Source organism: Arvicanthis niloticus, chromosome 26 (assembly GCF_011762505.2).
Source record: "Arvicanthis niloticus isolate mArvNil1 chromosome 26, mArvNil1.pat.X, whole genome shotgun sequence".
NCBI lineage: Eukaryota > Metazoa > Chordata > Mammalia > Rodentia > Muridae > Arvicanthis > Arvicanthis niloticus.
In genome coordinates, this window is record NC_133434.1 from 8,430,509 (window position 1) to 8,452,999 (window position 22,491).

General features: G+C 40.1%; 1 protein-coding gene across 2 annotated transcripts; it reads right to left on the reverse strand.

Moving 5' to 3' along the window:
• Window positions 1-1,752: 1,752 nt before the first annotated feature.
• On the reverse strand, window positions 1,753-17,257 carry Or4d5 (olfactory receptor family 4 subfamily D member 5). Of its 2 annotated transcripts, none has more exons than XM_076924756.1 (2): window positions 17,087-17,257; window positions 1,753-5,576 (listed from the first exon to the last, which is right to left on the reverse strand). In XM_076924756.1, exon 2 carries the CDS (start codon window positions 5,547-5,549, stop codon window positions 4,605-4,607), a length of 945 nt encoding a protein of 314 aa, XP_076780871.1. In that variant the 5' UTR covers window positions 5,550-5,576; window positions 17,087-17,257; the 3' UTR covers window positions 1,753-4,604. The 2 variants fall into 2 exon arrangements, with proteins under 2 accessions (XP_076780871.1, XP_076780869.1); XM_076924754.1 differs by lacking the exon at window positions 17,087-17,257 and adding an exon at window positions 10,346-11,181.
• Window positions 17,258-22,491: the final 5,234 nt, after the last annotated feature.

Below are 22,491 nucleotides of genomic sequence, written 5' to 3' on the forward strand. Positions count from 1 at the left end.
CCAAATAAACTCCATCCTGTCTCACTAAAGTCATCTTAAAAACAAAACAACCTGCATATAGAAGGTCCTTAAGTTGCTCATGCCAAATAGAAATCAACAGATGACCAGTCAATCCACAGTTCTTAATTCCAATCATTGTCAATACACATTGGGGTAATTGATCTGTATTGATCTATTTTTGTTTTCAACAATGATTTCAACAGGAAAAATCAATAAAATGTGTCTATGTTTTGGCAATTGTTTTTATCATTTTGCTCTGCCAATTAAATCATATTGAAAAATATATTTCCCATCTAGACAAAAAAAAATAACTTTTGATTAGTCATTTACTCTGAATTGAAGTTTTTCATCTTGAAGAGAAGCTCAGAATCTCTGAAGGTAGACTGATTAAGACGTGAAAGTGAACAACTCACAAGTCTCAGGAAGTCCCTGAAACTTAAAACATTCACAAGTCCCAACTCTCCCAAAGGTTAGATAGCAGTTAAAACTGTTGAGTAAAAGAAACACTTCAATCTGTCAAGCTCCATGCAAGTAATGCATAAAACCCATTGATCAGTCATCACTCATGTTTGAAGAGGTTTTGGTGATGCATATGACTTTGAGGTGTCCAAACTTCAGTAAGTAGTCTACTAGGTGCAACATAAATTAGACATGAATGGTTTTTTGGTCTGTCATCAGTTCCCTCTTTGAGGAAAGTAGATATTCTGCCAAGCAATTGTAAAACCTTACAATTTCTAAGGTTATAAATCTGATTATTCCTCAACCTCATAAATTTTATTTCAAGTTTAGAGCTGAAGTAGGTGAAAAACAGTCCCTGTCTATCCAAATACATTTTTATAGTTTACAGGAATTATTTTTTTAGTTCACAGGATAAATATTCTGAGAACAATAAATCAAAATGTTTAAATACCCTGCTCAATATAAGCATTTATTATGCTTTTTATTTCAAATATTTGTCTGGCTGAGAGAGACAGGCTATCAATATAAGTCTTGTAATCATTGTGTCAAGGTGACAGTATAAGCCAAGTATACACACAATCTCATAATTTAGGGGGCTGAGTCAGAAACATCATGGGTTTGAGAACAGGCTGGACCATACAGCAAGGCTCAAAACTAATGTCATGAAATTTCATTGTACTATGTTCAAGTGGATAATGCCACATTCATATACATGTTGGTGGCACTAATAGGACTCAGTGGGTTATACAGCGAATCCCCCAAAAAAGAGAGGTTGGGGGTTGGGACGGAGAAGTGTTTAGGGAACTGAAGAATGACAAATTATAAAAATCATTATATATATATATATATATATATATATATATATATATATATATATATATTTCTTTAGGTTTTTCTTTAAAGGACATAGAAAACTTCTCTCTGAAATGAGCCAAGAATGTAGATTGGCCGATTCCAGAACCGGCTGCCCACAAGGAAAAGGATATAAGTCATTTAGGTAGCAACCACAATGACACAATGACCGGGCAGGGCTGTGCCCAGAACAAGTGAGAAATAGTTAATCAGAAACAGTTGAGTAAAAGACAGGGCAGGGCACAGTGACATGATAAAACTACATTTTTGAGAAGAATGAGTATACAGAGTGTTTTTCACATGATTTTAAATTGTTTAGGGCGGGTTCCTCTGGAACGTTCCACTATTTTTATGTTATGTATCCTTGACAACCCTTAACCCCTTCCTCACTCCCCTGGTTTGTAGTTTTCCCCTTTAAATAGTTCCTCAGCCGGCCGGCCAATTTGTCACACTCTGCTCCTGCATGAGTCTGCAGTCTGACAGTTGGCTAGCCAACTCTCTCTCCCTAATAAACCTCTGCTGATTGCATCCAGGTACGGTGTCTTGATTTTTGGGTGGCCGTGATTTCCCGAGTCTTGAGTAAGGGTCTCCAGAGTTTGGGGGTCTTCAGAACGTGGGGAGAATTTAAAGGGGTTTGGGATAATGACTATGACACACTGTATACCTTAGTGAAATTTTACAAGGAAAAAGTTTATTGCTGTTTTAGAAAAGAAGCATCTGTTTTTCTCTTCACATGTCATTGTCTGAGCCTGAATAAGTCAGGACAGCAAACCAAAGACAATCTAAAGCCTCTGAAGGTGAAGCAGAGCTGCTAATGATACTTGTGAATCTCCTCGTATTACCCTCTTCTCATGAACCAGAGAATAAAGCATCATTATAGTGGCTCATCTCAGCTCTGGACAGCCTGGCAGACAGCTGAGTTTGGAAGACATGCAGGGATATGTTCAGGACATGTAGGGACGATTGCTTTTCTATTGCTGTGACAAAAACGGCCAAAGCAACTTATTAAAAAAAAAAAAAAAAAAAAAGAGCATTTACTTGGAGGCTTACAGTTCTAGAGAGTTCGTGATCAATCATCATGGCAGGGACTGTAGAAGCAAGCAGACAGTCATGATGTTGGAGCAGTAGGTGAGAGCTTACAAAAGTATGGTTCAGAAAGAGAGCTAACTTAGCATGGCACGTGTGGTTGTTTAAATATGCTCGGCCCAAGGAGTGGCACTTGTTGGAGGTATGGCCTTGTTGGAGGAAGCATGTCACCACTGTGGGAGTGGGCTTTGCTGCCCTCCTCTTAGCTGTCTGGGAAACAGTCCTGTGCTGACTGCAGGTGGATCAAAATGTAGAACTCTCGGCTCTTTCTCCGGTACCACGTTTGCCTGGATACTGCCATGTTTTCTGCCGTGATGATAACGGACTGGACCTCTGACACTGTAAGCCAGCTCCAACTAAACGTTGTCTTGGTCATGGTGTCTCTTTATAGCAATAAAACCCTAAGGCAGCAATGGGCTTTTGAGACTTCAAAGCTCACCCCCAGCAACACACCTCATCCAACAAGGCCACGCCACCTAATCCTTCCTCAATATTGCCATCAGACATTTGAGCCTACGAAGGTCATTTTCGCACAAACCACCACACCAGTGTTCTGGATATTAGTCCCCTAAAGTTAACTCCTCCTCAGTTCTCCTAACTTCCTTCCCCAACTCCCTATTTCCATGTGTTCAGCTCACGAATCACCTTCCCAATCCACCTTTCTCCAGACAGCACCTCCCTACTCCATTGTCAAATGCCATACCTGCTTTTTCCAGAAATACTGATGCTTAAACACAAAAAGAAGTTTTAGATACAATGTAAGATTGGGGCTTAAAGGTAAAAACCCCGAGGCTCAATTCCAGCAATAAGCTGTCAGCACTGAAACAAGTTATTTAGGGTCTTTAATCTGCAAATGGCACATGTTCTTTTTTTAAAAAAAAAGATGGTGATACATAATTAAAATAATGTTGCAAAAATTCAATGAGGTATTAAATATAAACCAGTACATTCAATGCCTGACACATTGAGCTCTCAGCAAGAGCTATGATGTTAACAGTAATGAAGATGGTGATGCTGATGATGATGGTGATGCTGATGATGATGATGGTGATGGTGATGGTGATGGTGATGGTGATGGTGATGATGATGATGATGATGATGATGATGATGATGATGATGATGGTGACAGCAAAGAAGATATTGGCAACTTAGTTCTGCTTCTGCCTTCAGGGTATTTAGGCACTGTTGCTCACCAAACTGGAATGAAAGGAATGAGGGTAGTCTGGGCAGGGTGGGTCCACAGGAACTCTGTTTGTTTGTTGAGTGCTGGGGAGAAATGAGACTTCTCCAAGATGGTTTGCAGTGAAATGGCTCTCTTTGTTTAGGGGTAATAAGGGCTATATAAACCTTGGGGGATGAGTAAGGGTTTTCAGGGTGAATGTGTATTATTGTCTGATACCAAGGAACTGGTGATGCTTCATTTGCATAAGAAGGAATTCCAGGTGTTTGCTGGGCACTTATAGGGAGAGAGGAAGTTAAACCTATAATTCGGGGCACCAGGCTATGTGATTACCTCAACAGTGGTTGAAGGAGGGGTTTCACAGATAAGTGCGGGGCATGCACGCCCAGACAGGGTGGGAGAGATTCTTATTCCTGCTAGTGTCAAGATGAGATTCTCAGGGTTTGGACACTTCTCACAACTTCTCTCACTTTTGTTCCAGGCCCATTCCCCCAGTCGCACTAACCCCAAAGATATAATGACAGTGACAACTATGACCTTAAGGAACTATAAGGGTGAAACTAACTTGTCCAGGGTAATTTTCTTTCTTCATTGGTAGCCATTCAGCCTCTTGAAGTAGAGATAGGATTTTGTACATTTATTTTAATCATTAGACCCCCATCTGCTTCCAAGATATTGAAAAAATATATCTTCTGATTTGTGTTCAAGAAGTATCAGGAAAAAGTCACCAGTTTCCTTACTTTTGGACATATTGCAATGCAAACTGAAACATCTTAGTGTGCTCAACATCACCCTCAACCTGGAATGCCCTCCCTAAATTATATGACAGTTGCTACCGTTTTTTCAAGAAGCCACCTAGGAGTTCTAGAACATTCTGTCCCTGTTCTAGACATCAGAAATTAACTGTGGCTAAAAACAATTTTTAAGGCTTAAAAAAAACCAATTTTAACAGGCATGAAGTTTTATCTACTTTGTGCATTTTCTGGATCATTTTTTAGTTCTTCAAGTTCTGGCTTCTGCTAAGCAGTCAATGACCTGAGGGAACAAGAAAATCCTTCTGCCTCCTCCACAGCTTTTTCATGGCTGCAATCACTTCTTTATTTCTCAAGGTATAAATGGCAGGATTCAGCATGGGGGTGACCATTGTGTACAACACAGATACTGCTTTGTCCATGGGGAATGTCCTAAAAGGTCTGGCATAGATGTAGATGCAAGGCACAAAAATTATAGTGACCACGGTAATGTGAGAGGCACAGGTAGACAGGGCCTTGCTGCGACCCTCCTTTGAGTGACTTCGGAGCATCACAAGCAGGGCTGTGTAGGAGCCCAGCAGCACCAGAAAACACATGAGAGTGACCAAGCCATTGTTAGACACCATCAGAAGCTCTAAGGCAAAGGTATCGGTGCAGGCCAATTTGATCAGCTGTGGTACATCACAGTAAAAGTTGTCCAGTTTGTTGGGACCACAAAATGGCAGATGTATAGTCAGTCCAACTTGGACAATGGAGTGGATAAAACCACCCACCCATGAGGCTGCCATGAAGAGCCCACAGACTGTCTGATTCATAATTAATGTGTAGCGTAGGGGCTGGGAAATGGCAATGTAACGGTCATATGCCATGACCGTCAGCAGGAATATCTTGATGCCTCCAATGAAGTGGAAAAAGAACAGCTGAGTCAGGCAGGCACCAAAGGAAATGGTGGGGCCGTGGGAGAGCAAGTCAACCAGCATCCTGGGGGCAGTGATGGAAGAATAGCAGAAGTCCAAGAATGAAAGGTTGCCTAAGAGAAAATACATAGTTGTGTGCAAGCGTGGGTCAGAGGTCACTATAGCCACAATGAGAAGATTGCCAGTGACGGTCAAAAGATACACTGCTGAGAAGACAGTGAAGAATAGGAACCGAAGCTCCCATACCTGAGAGAGCCCCAGGAGGACGAACGTTTCCACCTGGGAATGGTTTGCGGGATTCATCTGCCTGGTGTGACCTGGTCAGTGAGCCTGCCAAGGAAAATGGGCATACTCATTAAAGGTGCTGCGAATTCCTGTGAAATAATTATTTCTGCCCCTTCTGGGAAAATGTCTTCTATTTTATTTAACATAAGAATATTATAAATGAATGACGCAGCAGATAACAATACTTCCCACCGATCATGGTGACTTGAGTTCAATTCCCAAAATCCACAGAGTAGGGGTGGGGAAAGAAGACTTCTGCAAATTTTCCTCTGATCTCCACATGAGTGGAACGTGGATATCTACACTCATACACAAACACCACTAACATACATACATCAATCAATCAATATGTTTAAGTTTTTTTAAAAAAAAAAGTATTATAATTGGTTCAATAGAACACCAAGCACATGATCATTCTACATCGCTGTCCAAACTCCAAGGGACCGAAATTCAGGACAGCACTGGAATTGTCTGGCTTTGTAGAAGTGAAAATAATATATGGCTTTGATTTGGAAAACCTCATAAATCCTTTCATGACAAACAACGACCATAGGATGATAAAATTATCATTTGTATTCACAAACAACAAAAAAACAGAAGTTGTCAGCATGGCCAGAAATAAACATTTGGTTATCTTCTATGTATTTGTTTTGGTTTCAGACATCTAGAGACAGAGAAGCATAATAAGAAACCATTTCCTGATTTAAGTGTTCATCTTTAAATGTGATATTTTTCTTTTTTGATTATTTAAAATATATAAGCCTTCTTCTTTATCTTAAAGATGATATAGCTTGGGTTTTAGGAGGGATGAAATATGAGTAAGGCTAAAAATAGTGAAGTCATTCATGACTGAAACATTTAAGACAGCTATCTTTTTTCCTTTAGAAAACTCAACCTTTCATCTGAAAGATTTCATTATATAAAAAGTTCTACAAGCCGTGGGGCTGGAGAAATGGTTTGGGCTTGACAGTGTTTGTTGCTCATGCAGAGGATCCAGGTTTAATTCCTCTCACCAATGTGGTAGCTTAAGCCCTCCTTAACTCCAGTTCCAGGGAAATTTGATGCCCTCTTCTGATTTCCCCAGGAACCAGGCACTCCTGTGGTGCATAGACACACATGCAGACAAAACATTCACATGCGTAAAATAAAGTAAAATAAATCTAGAAATTTATTTTAACTTCTACAAATCACAAATTTTAGAGGAAAATAAATATTGGATCCAAAAAAGGGGGGAATTAATTAAGATTTAAGGGATTTTTTTTCTTTTATAATTATATAAAAATGGAAAAAAAGCATAAAAAGCAGAATTTTAATATGAAGGCGATATTGCTATAATCTTTCGTTTTATAAGCATTGTTAGGTTAGTGTGTGTGCAGAATCAATCTCCAACACCTATCCTCAAATACCTTAAGATTTTATCATGAATTCCTGTTAGTCAACTGTAGGTTTTTAAAATAAACTCTTGCAATTCAATGGAAAAAATAAAATGATGTTAAAGTCTATGGCAAAATAACAAAAAAGAAAACAACACTCCTCCACCTGATAAAGGCAGGAATGAACTCCATAATTAGATTTTTTTAAGTGTATACAAAGAAATTTTCTCATGTTTTGGCTCTGGGAAGCCCAGAGAAACTACAGACCTTGGAAAAATACAAGGGACTATAACTAGAATGTTAAAGCCCCTATCAAAAGTTTGAAAATGTCTGTTAATTTCAATATTAGTCATATGTGATGAAAAAAGAGAAGGCTGTAATTGAAACTTTAAATCATCATCGAAATGCCTATGTATCCCAACATTTGGAAGCTTTTAAAACAATAGGAATATTCCTATACACTTAAACATTTTTAAAGGAATCGGGAGACAGAACTTTTACATTACTTTTGGAATTAATTTCCTCACATCACTTAATGGAAATGTAAAATGTCATTTCAGCTTAATTTTAATTTTAAATATAGCTTTTCAGTGTTGTATTTCTTTGTGCTTCATTCATTAAATTTCTACTTTTTAAGCACTACCTTCTATTTTTTTAAGCGCTACACTAAGTACTAAGAATTTTAAAAGGGTAAGAATCAAATGGCTACATACCTCTGCTCAAATTCCTGACCCTCTGTATGCCATCATGTCTCCCTCCATACCAAATCCCACCACCCTTTTTCCCCTCTTCCTCCCAAGTCCCTTCCATCCTCTACCTCCCTAGGAAGAACAACAATATCAACCAGCCAGTCCTCCCAGAACTCTCAGAGACTAAACCAACAATCAAAGAGTACACATGAAGGGACCCGTGGCTCCAGCCACATATGTAGCAAAAGATGGCATTGTCTGGCACTAATAGAAGGAGAGGTCTTTCCTCCTGTGAAGGCTTGATACTCCAGTGTAGGAGAATGCCAGGGCAGTCAGGTGGGAGTGGGTGGGTGGGAGCGGGAGCACCCTCGAAGAAGCAGGGTTAGGTGGGATGGGATACGGGGGTTCCAGAGGGGAAACCAGGAAAGGGGATAACATTTGAAATGTAAATACATAAAATATCCAATAAAAAAATAAATAAACTTAGAAAAAAATCAAATCACTTGCTAACCTGGGTGTCTTGATCACTGTTCTACAGCCATGAGGAGACATCATGACTAAAGCAACTTATTTTTAAAAAAGCATTTAACTGGGGGCTTGCTTACAGTTTCAGAGGTTACTCCATTATCATCATGACAGGGGCATGGAGGCACACAGAGCACTGGAACGGGAGCTAAGAGCTATCTCCTGGTCTTCTGACAGCAGGCAGAAAACAAGACTCTTTTACAGGAGCATGAGCTTTTGAAACCTCAAAGCCCAGTCCAAGAGACACACCCTCTCCAGCAAAGCTCGCCTCCTAATCCTTTCCAAGCCAGCCCACTCCCTGGTGACTAAGCATTCAGATATAAGAGCCCATGGGGGCCACCCTCATTCAAACCATCACACTGGGCGTTATGCTGCACACCTGTCCTTCCAACACTTGAGAGGCTGCCACTTAAAGATGATGAACTGACAATCAGCCTGAAATGCAAAGTCAACCTGTCTCACACAGAAAGTAAAAAAAAAAAAAAAGCAAAGGCTTATCATGACTAGACTTGTGCGGTATTCTGCATGGGACTGCCAATGACTGACCCAGGAGTACCAATCTGGTTTTGTCATACGATACAGTACGCTTCTTCACACTGCACACCAGCTGTCTCGAGTTCCCAGAACTCGGCACTCTCAATTCTTGGTCTGTTTCCTTTGTCTTTATTAAAGTCTATGCATCTCTGTTTTAATTTCATGCAAGGCTTTAAGTATACAAATAATTTTGGATTCCTAATGTAAGTTTCAACATTCTAGAAGCTTGAAAGTCAATGCTTGATTCAAGAACATTTTCAGTAAACTTGAAGTCAGTGAGGAGTCAGAGAAAGGTGGTTGTAAGACCAACAACAACCCCTCAGATATTTGGAGAGAAATTTAACAACTATACATAAGATCCAAGTGAGGAAAACTACAAATTCATTTTTTAAAAAATAAATCAAAAGATAGATGAATGAACACTATGGAATTCTGCATTAATATTATCAAATTTTCAGTTCTTCCCAATTTGACCTAAAGGTTCAATGCAACCCCAACCAATATTCCCACATACTATTTTATAGGCATTAGCAAACTCATCCTATGGTTTATATGGAGCGACTTATGCTGAATGTCTAACATTGTTCAAGGAGAGGAAAACTAGGAGATAGACATTCCCCAGTGTTAGGTCTCACTGTGAAGCCGGTGTTCAAAATGCTGTTACATTGACTCTTTGTCTTTCTTTAAGACAAATAGGTCAATAGACTCAGAGAGATGGAGTAATGGCATCACACACATTCTTCTCCAGCTCACATCAAATGTTCTCTAAGGTAGACCATGTTACACCTCAGAATACATAAATTAACAAATATAGAAGAATACAAATGAAACTGTATGGCTTTCTTTTACTACAGTGAATTAATCCACAAGTCAATGATGGAAAAATAGTCATTCGTTCCCAAATATTTAAAAATTCAACAATATATTTCTTAAGTGACACATGGTTCGAAGAAAACCCAAGAAATCCAACTTTAAGAAACATAACAATTTACAAGGTAAACATAATTTGTTAAAATGTGGTTACTAAAGGCAATATTCAGAAGTAAATTGAAGCATTAAATGCATAGATGAGAAAATTAGAAAATTCTACGTCAATGAGCTAAATTTCCACCTCACTAGAAAGAGTTGAAATGTAAGCCTAAACAAACTAGTGGATATAAATCTTAAATATTTAAAATAAATCGGTGTAGATAAAAGTATAAAACCAACAAGAAAAGGTAAGTGAAACTCAAGCTGGTTCTTTGAAAAGACAAATCACTAATAAAAAGAATGAATAATAAACGTTATTAAAATGACCATATTTTATAAGATTCAAAACAACTCCTACGTAGCCACTAGTAGCATTTCTCACAGAACTACAAAACAAATGGAATTAGCATAAACCACACAAATAAATAGATAATAAATAAATAAATAACCTTCCTAGATATAGCAATCAAAAGTGCAAAGAATGAAGCATGAATAATTACAATACCAGACATCAAATATTTTCTAATGCTGTGAGTCAAAATGACAAGGTATTGGCATAAATGTGGACTCACTGAGCAAGTCAGAGAGAACTAGAAGGAAGCCCATATGTAGAAACTCGAATACTACAACAGCACCTTGATGCCTTGGATAAAGGTAGTCTTTCTGAAGGGGAAAAGGAATATACCAAGCTTTAACATAAATTAAATATGATAAACAAACTTACTTGGGAAATACTAATTCACGTAGGGATGAGAAAATGAAGTAGAAGTTGGAGTTTTCCTTCTGCATGGTTAAGCTCCCACTGTTGCCTTCTTTCTGATTTCTGTGAACGTGGAGCTTCCTCTACTTTGAAGATCAGGTCTGCCTTTTTCTTTGGAAGTGACAGCCACTGGTACCTCCTTGGAAGCAAGTTTTGTTCGCTAATAATGAAAACTGCTCTAACTTGAAACCTGCAGTTTCAGCCTCTGGGAAATTTGCTTAGTTCCAGATAAAATCTCTTTTAAAGTAAAGGCCACCCTTTTGTCATAACAAAACTGCCTGCCCTATGTAAGCCATGGCACGTTTCTATTCACGATCAAACTTCTTAGAGCAGAAGCTTGGTTTTTCTGTGCCCATTAAAGAGTTTCCCTGCCTGGCTACAGGGCTGACTTGTCGGGCCTCAATGAGAGAGGATGCACCTACCTTGACAGATGTTTGATTTGCCAGGGTGGAGGATATGGTGGGGGAGGGCACTCTCTCAGAGGAGAACAGAAATGGTAAATTCATACTACTGTGAGATACTGCCTCACACTTGATAGAATGACTATTATCCAAAATAAAGACAAATGTCAGCAAGAATATAAAGAAGATAAATCATTTTATACTGTTGGAAGAAATATACATTAGTAAATCTATTGTGAAAAAACTATGTGTTGCTTTCATGAAAAATAGATAGATAGATAGATAGATAGATAGATAGATAGATAGATAGATAATAGGAGAAGGAGACAGATTAGGAGGAGGAGAAAGGAGAAAGAGGTGGAGGGTCTCTGTAAGGGGGAGCCAGTATTTGATATAAATAAATTAAATATATATGTATATATATATTAATTTTTAAAGAGCTTTCCCTTTTATTCCAACTGCTGTTGACATTCTTTGGGGGTAAGGTAAGGGTTAATCCCTTTAATGTTTTCAATAAATTGTCACAAAATATTTCACATGCAGAATAATGCCAGCTAATTGTCTCTCCCCAGTTACAAATATCAAATCAAAACAGATTAAAGACTTATATATAGGACTTGAAACTATAAAAACTGCTACAAAGAAGAAAACCAAACATAGACAAACACATCTTCTCTTTGGTGTGGAATCGATAACCACTGTACTCAGAGAGGGGAAGAATGGTAACCAGAGATCGAGGTGCAGGGAATGGATAGAGATAGTCATACTTTACAATTAGTGACCCCCAACGTTCTACCAGAGAACTCCTACAGCTGAAAACAACTTCAGCAAAGTGGCCAGATAAAAGATTAACTCCAAAAAATCAATAGCCTTCTTTCATACAATTGATAAATGGGTTAGCAAAGATATTAGGGAAATAACACCCTTTACAATAGCCACAAATAATATAAAATATCTTAGTGTAACTCTAACCAAGCAAATGAAAGATCTGTATGACAAGAACTTGAAGTCCCTGAAGAAAGAAATTGAAGAAGACCTCAGAAGATCGAAAGATTTCCCAAGGTCATGGATCAGTAGGATTAACATAGTGAAAATAGACAACTTGACAAAAACTATCTACAGGTTCACTGCAATTCCCATAAAAATTCTAACACATTGTTTTTACAAACCTCGAAAGCACAATTCTCAACATCATATGGAAAAACAAAACCAGAAACAAACAAAATAGCCAAAACAACCCTGAACAATAGAAGAACTTCTGGAAGAATCACCATCCCTGACTTCAAGCTGTACTACAGAGTAATAGTGATAAAAACCACACAATATTGGTACAGAAATAGACAAGTTGATCAATGGAGTAGAATCAAAGACCCAGAAATAAATCTACATACCTATGGATACTTGATGTTTTTTACAAAGAAATCAAAAACCACACAATTAAAAAAAATGAAAGCATCCTCAACAAATGGTGCTGGCAGATGGATGGAACTAGAAAATATCATCCAGAGTGAGGTAACCCAGACCCACAAGGACATGCATGGTGAATTGTAAGTGAATTCATTATAAGTGAATATTAGCCAAAAAGTACAGAGTAACCATGATACATACCACAGACCCAAAGAAGTTAAACAAGAAGGAAGGCCCAAGTGAGAATGCTTGAATCTCAATTAGAAGGGGAAACAAAATAGTGATGGGAGGTAGAGGGTGAGAAGAAGGGACCTGGGTGAGATGGGGGATAGGGAGGGGAAAATATGGGTGCAGGATCAGTTATGGGGAGAAACAGGAGAGTGTCCCAGAGGGCCAGCAGCATGAAAGGAAATACTCAGCTACCAGAGGTTGGGGGTGATGGGAAATTCTAGGACGTCCCAGAGAACTGGAATGAAGGAGGCTCCCAGGAGTCAATGGGGATGACCTTAGCCAAAATGCCCAGCAATGGGGACATGGAACCTGGAGCCTCTAGTAGCTAGACATCCCAGTAGAGGGATGGGAACATCAACCCACCTACAAAACTTTTGATCCAAAATTGGTCCTGTCTAAAAGAAATGCAGGAACAAAGATGGAGCAGAGGTTGAAGTTCGGTCTGACCAGTGACCAGCCCGACTTGAGACCCATCACATGGGCAGGGACCAATCCCTAACACTATTACTGATGATATGTTGTGCTTGCAGACAGAAGCCTAACCCTCTGAGAGGGCCTACCCAGCAACTGACTGAGACAGATGCAGATACCCACAGCCAAACATTGAACAGAGGTGGGGACTGCTTTGGAAGAGTTACAGGAAGGATTGGAGGCCCTGAAGGAGATGGCAACTCCACAGGAAGATCAACAGTGCCAACTAATCTGGACTCCTTGGAGTTCCCGAAGACTGAGCCACCAACCAAAGAGCATACAGGGGCTGGTCTAAGGTTCCCAGCACATATGTGGCAGAGGGCTGCCTTGTTTGGCCTCAATGGGAGAGGATGTACTTAATCCTGTAGAGACTTGATGCACCAGGATGGGAGGATATCCAGGGACTGCCCTCTCAGAGTTGAAGGGGAGGGGAGATGGGGGAAGAAATCTACAAGAGGGGACTGTATATACATAAATAGATACATACATACATACATACATACATACATACATACATACATAAAACAAAGTTTCCATTTGGCAGGAAGAATAAATTTGTGAGATCCACTGTAGAACATCATAACTATACTGAATTATCATACATCAGAATCTATTACCCCATAAGTATATGTGATTAAACTTTGCCAATTAACATAAAAGAAATAAATTTAAAGTGGATTTTTTTTTAACATTGTTACAGCCATGTTTCAAGTGTCCTAATGGCCTCACGTGGCTGGGGCGCATTCGTGTTGATCAGTGCAAACATGAGGCGCCCCCATCATGACAGGAAGGGCTTCTAAAGGAAGCACACTGCAAGTTCTCCTGCTCCACCACCACAGTTGTGTCGTGTCACAATGGTGTGACATCAGCGTATTTTCCTCATCACTCTCCTCCTCCCACTGAACAAACACAGGCAAGAGCTGCAGGTGACTTCACGCCTAATGAGAAGCACTTGTAAAAGCAGCCACAACCCGTGATGTGACAGTCACAGGACAAGACTGTTACGTCTCGGATACCAGAGAATGCACTCATAAAATCCTCTGCTTCCCACATCACAGAACTTGAATTCTACTTCTGAATTGGCACTAAAATGATTGTGACCCTGGAAATTTTATTTAATCTCTGCCCCCTTTGTTTCCCTGTGTGTGGGATAGGAATCATAGCAAGATGCCTAACTTGCCTTACTGAGCTGTTTTAAGTATCATATAATGCCAAATGAGTAAAATCCAAAGGCATTGTGTTTTTCCAATCTCTGCCTACCTGGGGTGCCTTATCTTTGGAAACTGTGGCATGATATTGTAGTCAACAAATAACAAATATAAATGTTCTGGCCCACACTCATGGCTATCCCAAGTTGCATATGTACAGTAAAAATAGGAATTCATATTCACACAGATCTGCAGACTGAGGGATGAACAGCCTGACAAGGACATTGCACAAAAGCAACTCTCTTGCAGAGAAAACTGGACTAGGACAGGAAGGACTTACTGCTTCCTTGTGCCTGAAAGCTTCTCTAGACTCTACAGAGCTTCAATGCAATCGGGCTTATTTTTGGAAATGTGAGTGCAGAGCTTAGATTTGAACTGACTTGTCTTTAGCATACGTTTCTACGTGTAATCCTGTACACACGTGTGTCGGTCACCTATTTCTTTTAGTTCAGTGAGCATTTCCTTCCCTACTTTGTGTAGAGGGTACTAGCCACCAAAGGAGTAATGCAACTGAGTGTAGGAATGATTGCATACCCATAATCCATCACTTGAAAGGCTAAGGTGCGGAGGGGGTGGAGTGGGGTCTCAAAATCACTCACAGCTGCCCACTAACATTAAGATACCCTGTATAAGGGAAATAATGGTAATAATAAAACGTCTATATTCCTTTCCCACTTAGATCATATTTTAGGTGAAAAGGAAACAACCGCTTTTGTAAATAAGTTAAAATTGAGAATAAATGGAATAATTGATTTGTATAAAATCATAAATACAATGCTGGCGGGGAAGAAGTCGTCTCTACCTGAGCACAGTGGACATCAAGTTTCATTCCTTTAGCTCGGGTCCTCTATACCCATCAACATTGGGTTCTGAATAACTATGGCATTTGCTAACTCTTGTTTTTTTTATTGGATATTTTATTTACATTTCAGATGTTATTCCCTTACCCCATCCCCCCCCAGGAGCCCCCTATCCAATTTCCCCTTCTCCTGCTTCTATGAGGACGTGCCCCCACCCATCCCCACTCCCACTTTCCCACCCTCGAATTCCCCCACACTGGGCATCCAGCCTTCACTGGACCAAGGATGTCCTCTTCCACCTATGCCCGACAAGGCCATCCTCCCCTACATATACAGACGGAGTCATGGGTCCCTCCCTATGTGCTCCCAGGCTGGTGGTTTAGACCCTGGAAGCTCTGGTTGATTGGTATTGTTGCTCTCCCCATGGGGCCACAAACCCTTTCAGCTCCTTCAGTCTTCTCTTTAACTCCTCCATTGGGAACCCCATGATCAGTTCAATGTTTAGCTGTGAGCATCTGCCTCTGTATATGTCAGGCTCTGGCAGAACTCTAAGGAGACAGCTATATCAGGCTCCTGTCAGCATGCACTTCCTGGCATCCATATCAGCATCTACCTTTGGTGACTGTACAAGGGATGAATACCCAGGTGGAACAGTCTCCAGATGGCCCCTCCTTCAGTTTCGGTCCCACATTTTGTCTCCATATTTGCTCCCATGAGTTAAAGTTAGGTTTCACAGGGAAACTCACACTGCTTTGAAGATAACACTTTCTGCAAGAATGTGGCTCTATGGCCTGGGTTTTTTCTGCCCTTGGGGTGTCCAAGGACTGTTGTGAACTGGGTGGGACTCAAAGGAATGAAGCTTATCCAGGTGGGTGGGTTCCACAGGACCTTTGTCAGCAGCAAGTACTGGGGGGAAGCAGCCCAGTAGTGGATTGGGGTTTTCAGGGTGAGAGTACATTATTGGTTGGTGCTGAGATGCTGGGAATAATTCATTTGCATAAAAAGAAAGTTCAGGTACTGCTAGACATGGTCTTATAGGGACAGAGGAAGTTAAACCTGTAATTTGGCCATCAGGGTGGCAGAAGTGGGCGTCATACAGGCTACATGCCCCAGGGCATGCAGGCTTAGAGTAAGGAGGAAAACAGTCTCACTCCTGCTGGATGAGATTTGCAGGGTTTAGACGTGTCTTGATTTCACAATCTTGGCTTCCCCAGGCCCACAACTCTAGAGCCCATTAGTAGTGAACATCTGGGCACTGTCCTAGACTGACTGCACAACGTGTTGCCACTGAGATCATCCCTGCAGTTGTCAAAACTGTAAAGTGAAAATGACATTTGCTCTGTAGGGATTAAATTATGAAATTAGCTACTATATGAAAAGGAGTTAACCCATACCTAGAAGACGGTTCGCTACCAATGTCTTCCATGTAAGCATGTGCATGGTTATAGCTTGTAATTTGGAGAGGATAGTTAGTTGTCCAAAACAGGACGGGGCAGAGCTGGTGAGTTTCTATTTCAAAGAGAAGAGAGATTAAGAAAATGTGCAAACCATGGAAGAGTGTGCGTGAATGCAGCCAAAATATCCGACTTGGAAACCAAATGTGGACAAAAGACTGCGGAGATAAGCAGATAACGGGCACATTGTGTTGCAGTTGAAAGTTAAATTAAGGATTCCCGAATTGAAGATTTTGGAAAATGAAGTCAGACCCCAGTTTGGGTGTCATCTACCTGTAGCATTTGAACATTCAATTTAAGTAGTGATTTAAAATCCGATAGTCGCATCACAAATAACTTAAATCTATTTTAATAAGTATGCACTCCTATTTGACAGGGAACAGTATAATTTTAATCTTACTCTTCGCCATAAAAATAGATCTCTCTCTCTCTCTCTCTCTCTCTCTCTCTCTCTCTCACACACACACACACACACATACACACACATACACACACACACACACACACACACACATACACACACACACACACACACACACACTGTATTAAGAAGTTGAAATTGCTCAGAATGGCAACCAGAGAAGTCTAATGGCAGAGTCTTCTCTGAATTAATAAGGGCAGACTGAACTGAATGCTGCAGTGTGCTCTTTAGTGGATAATGACAGGTTCAAGCCCTTCAAGTGAATGAGAAAACGAGCTTAAGAAATACATGAAACAGCTGTGATCCACTCACCTTCGGCTTCCCATATGATATCACTGTAGAAATTGACGATGCATAAATTTGGATCAAAAAATTGAAGAAGGCCCTCGAGAGAATGCCAGGTCTATTGCAAAGGGATTATTGGCAAAGCAGAGGTAATGCCAGCTGTGGGGCATGAAAACCTCCCTTGCTGTCCTCAGCTAAGTGTCACTGAGGACCACACCAGGGACAAGGGCAAGGGAAGAGCAGTGACCCACATGAACCATCCCTGAAGGATAAATTAGCTACTCTCCAACCTTTCCATATCACGATTCCATAATTCAAAGACTAAAAATTTGGGGTTATTTCCAAAAAATTTTTTTCTTCTTCTATTTCTTTTGTGTTTGATTTTTTTATTTACCCCCCACAACCCTACTGATTTAATACAAACAAATAAAAGGAAAGGAAAGAAGTCTACATAGAAACTACAAACGCACCTCAATCTGGCTTTTCTTTCCTGGTTGCCATGGTGAAGCCAGTGGTATGCTCAGTGGATGCTCTACCACGTGACTCCACTCTGAACACTGTAACAGTTTTTGAACCATTATTTTTGTTGGGATTTTTAAAGTCACCTAGATAACTGGCGGAATTCGGTACATGTTAAATGTGAATTTTCTGCTGCATAAAACACTCAAGCATGCTGATGTCTTAGAAACATCTCTTGGAATTAGAAAAATATCAGTTGAATGCTTGCTACATATTTATTTATATTATATGTTGTTTGTGTATTTTAACTATACTGTTACCATGAGTGAAAGCTATCAATTGTACATGATGTTCAGTTGTTTTTCCAAAGTTCTACTTTTCATATGCCTTTTACTTGTTATTAAAGATAAAAATCCCCTTTTGCCTTTAAATTTTTTCAGTGACTCCCAGGTTATTATTGTCTAGTTCATTAATATGTGAGCTAGTTATTAAAACTTGTAGTTCTGAAAGCCACACATGGTGGTACACAGCTGTAATCCCGGCACATAGATGCAGAGAAAGGAGTGAAAGGTGACCTCAAGTTATACATTTTAAGAACCAAGCCAGCCAGAATTACATACCAAAACTCTCCCAAAATGACAATGGGGGTGGGAGATAATTTTCAGACATTAGTCTGATTAGGTATAAATACACACAGTATTACGTGTACTATCGTGGTTTGAATATGGCATGGCCCCCATAGGCTCACTTTTGAGTGCTTGGTCCCAGACTGATGGTATTCATAGAAATTATTTGAAGAGGTTATAGAAATTTTACATCACACCCCTTCCTGCTGGTTCCCCCTGGTACATGCCCAGCAGCAGTGAGCTGTGTGCCATTCCCCGAGCTCTATTATCTGACCTAGAGCTACGCCTGCCTTCCTGAGGCCAGCCAGCACCAGGAACATCAAGGTTAGACCTCTTCCTGCCAACCCCCTGCTTGCGAGTCCACCTAAAGCACGCCCTATCTCGAAAAACCAACAGTAGCAGTAACGTTTCAACCACTCCAACAGTCATTCTATATCAAACCAGTTTTTCCTGGGGTGGGGGGCGGGCATGTCTTTTTTAAAAACATTTTTAATTTTTCTTAGACAATGTCATATATGTATAGGATGTATTTTGGTCACATTCACTCCCTTTGCGTTTGGTCATGTCATCCCTCACCTACTTCCTCTGGCACCCTTCCGCTTCCCACCAAGCCCCCTCTTTCTTTCATGCGCTCTTGTAGCCCACGGGGTCTTCATTAGGTTGCTTGCTTAAGCATGGGCGCGGAGTTATTTACAGGAGCACAGGCAGCTTGCCCGTGGCTACACAACTAATGAAAAAAAAAACTTGCCCTTCTCCACCAGCCATTAACTATTCCTGAGCCAGGTTACAGCCTCATGAGTCATCCCCCCATCCATGTTGGAAATATTGTCTGTATAGATCTTGGCCCTTCAACCACAGCTGCTGTGAGCTGCTGAGTTCAGTGGCTGTGTAAATATCCAGAAGACCCATTTCACAACACTTTTTTCCTGGGGGTCCTGTGGGGAAGGGGCTTCCTTGGCTAACTCTCCTTGCTGACAGACCAGCCTGCAGAGGGGATAAGGAATAGACAAGGGGAGGGAGGAAGTAAGGAGGTGGTCAGGGTAATCTTGCAACTCTAAATGACCAGCGACCCCGGGGGAGGGGGGGAACCTTCTTTATTTATACAAGTTTCACAGAACAAAGACAAATAAATGCTTTTTCTAAATGGTACAGATTATGTTTGTTGTTTTTAATTACATGTCCACAGTTGTGTCTGTCACAATTAGAGTTTACAACCAAAACAGATTGTACCCCTATTACCAGTTCTATAATTCCAATTTACAGAATCTAAAGAATGCCTCCTCGAAAGCAAACGCATTTATTATAAGACAACCTGCTCGTAGGCTGGCGGTCGGTGCTCGCACATTGAAAGCACTCTAGACAAACAGAAAATAACGGAAATGCTAACCTCTAGCTTCTTTTACTATATGTTTCATCGTCTATGCTATAAAATAGGAAAAGTTTATTCTAGCCTATCTTGTTTACTGATTTCTAGTCCTCCAGAGGTGTGCCCTGTTAAACCCCCTGTCTTTAAACTACATTTTCAGAAAGCTCTAAATCTATAATAAAAATCCTTGAATCTCTAACCTAGTCCCCTGGCCAGTCAGAGCTTGTAAATCATCTCTTATTGCCCTGCACCAATTATACTGTGTGAGTTTGCTCAGGGGCAGATATCCCAAGAAGATTCCTGGAGTAATGACCTCATCTAGCTATGTCCTCATCTGAGCTTAATGATCTCCAGGGCATAAGGAAGACTTCCAAATAGTGGCCGGATGAACTTAATTCTAGGATTTTCCTAAAAAGACTCAGACAGAATTTTTCTCAGGAAAAGGCACAAAATGAATCATAATGCAGAAAGTCCTCAAGAATGCCACATGCAGAGACCAAAACCCCTAGTGAGAGATAGAGGGACAAGGTCACAGCAATCTGCTCAGCTTTCCTGGAACTGTGTCTAGCAGCTGTGCTGGCTTCACGATCCTTGCCGTTTCCAGGGGACGTGGCTTCGCCGTTTCCAGAGGACATGGTTGTGGCGTTCTTTCCCGTCTTCTGGCTCTCACATTCTATCTGAGCCCCTTCCCATCATGCTTCCTAAGTCTTAGTGGAGGACAGCAGATGTCCCATTTTTAACAAGGAGCACTCAGCAGTCACTTACTCTTGACACTTCGGACAGTTCTGAGTTTGTCCATTAACAGCTGCCCACTGCAAAAACAAGTTTCTCTAACCAAGACTGGGGGGCAACACTAACCCACTGGTATAAGCAAAAAGACTTAGAAGGCAGTTTGACAGCAGCGTGTCCATGTAGCAAAACAACAGTGGAAGGTTGCCGGCTTGGGACCTATGAGCTCCTGAGCTATTTAGACTTTTGGCCAAGTTTACCAAAGTAAGGATGAGTTCCCTTTTAGGGAGCAAATTACAAATCAAATAAGAAAGCTGTTGGTTATCCCCAAACAGTCGTGCCACAACTGCACATTAGGCTACATCCTGCCTAAAGGATCAGATTTACAGCATGCAGGATCCAGCACTGGATAATATTACTGATAACTTTTCTCCCCCAGCAGCCGACATAGCACCTCCCAGACCTAGGAAAGCTAAACAGTGAGAAGGATTTTCCAGGTCTGCCCAACTTTGTCTTTTAGGTTTTTATTTCCCAGTTAAATCTAACAAGAACTAAGAGGTTTTTTGTTATTTGTTTCATTTTGTTTTGTCTCTTGAAGAGCTTAAAGTTTTTCTAAAAATAAATATTTTTTAAATTTTTTTACAAAACTAAATTCCCAAACTTTCTTTTTCTTAGCACTTTGAGTGTGTTTTGTTGTATCAATAATATTGATTTGGTTGTATTAAAGGGTCTATCAATTCTATTACCAGTATGACCTAGCATTATTTACTTTTAAAACAATACACTTAAGTGGGTTTTACATATTTGAAATTAAATTTAAACCCCCAAATAAACATTATATAGCAATGGTGAAAGCAGTGTGCTTTTGCCTTGTGCTTCTCATTCTAATATAAAACATGATGTTTTTCTTTGTTGTGGCAAGATGATTTTATTATAATAGATTATTAAAATATGGATTCTTTAGTCACTGGTTTACTTCAAATTAGATACTGGAAATTCTGAAAATATCACTATCTTGTAATGCAATTAATGTAAATGAAGTGAATTTTGGTATATTATTTAAATAAATAGATTCTAAGTTTTCTGGATTATGTTACAGTTTTTATTGTTTATAGGTATGGGAGTTTTACCTGCATGTATCTCTGTGCACCAGATTATATATAGATAGAAGATAGACAGATAGATAGATAGATAGATAGATAGATAGATAGATGATAGATAGATAGCTGCACACATATACTGATATGTTCAGCGGTACCCATGCTAATATGCAAACTTTTTTTCCTATTAAAAGCTCTACCTGCTAACATGTTTTAGGAAACACCATATAAATGCCTTGTGTTCATCCCCTGTGACAGAGGGGGTGAGTTATAGATAGTTATTACTTCTAGCTAAAGATCTGTTGACAATTGATATCTACTAGGAGAGGAAGAGTCGGGTTGTTTTTTTTTAAGAGTGTCACCACAGGTAGGTCACCTCCACTCCAGCGGAAGGCCACGTATGCAAGCGTACACACTGGAACTGAGGAGTTATAAAAGAACACAAACTTAGGTGGATAGAGGAGGCAGATCTGAAAGGAGGATAAGGAGAGTCGGCTGGGATCAAACTACACTGGACGCAGCTCTCGTCTATAAGAATTAATATTTAAAAAAATTATTTTTAAAAGACTAAAAACATTGTGTAAAGGAAATTTTTTGTTTACCATAAATAACTGGAATCCTTTGTCATAACCACGGGTATTATGCGGTATCGAGCGTCAGAGGAGTTCTTCGGTACACGTCTTCTTGAAGGATGAACTCAGTCAAGACATCAAGGACTTGCGCACACGTTTATTTGGTGCTCAGGAAAGTGGGTTCTTCTGAGACTGGAGTGGGCTCGGAAAGCACAGCCCTGTGGGTAAACTGAGCCCAGCTCCAGAGATTGGAGTTACCTGCCCCAAGGCAGGAAGCACAATCTTGTTGATAAACTAAACAAAGCCCCAGTTCAAGCAGTGAATGGAGTGGCTCCACCCCAAGGTGGGGGCCTGCACAGTGAGTTCTGTGTTGTGGGTTTTAAAGATGTATCTAATGAATATTTATGAGGAGAGTAGAACATTCAGGAAGTAAAATGACATATTTCCTATCACCACTCATGGTGGACCAGATGATCATGTCATAGTATTGTCCCCCAAAGGGGAACTGTGTCAAAAAAAATGTCAGATTTTTTTTAACTTTTTATTGTTATTTTTTATTGGATATTTTATTTACATTTCA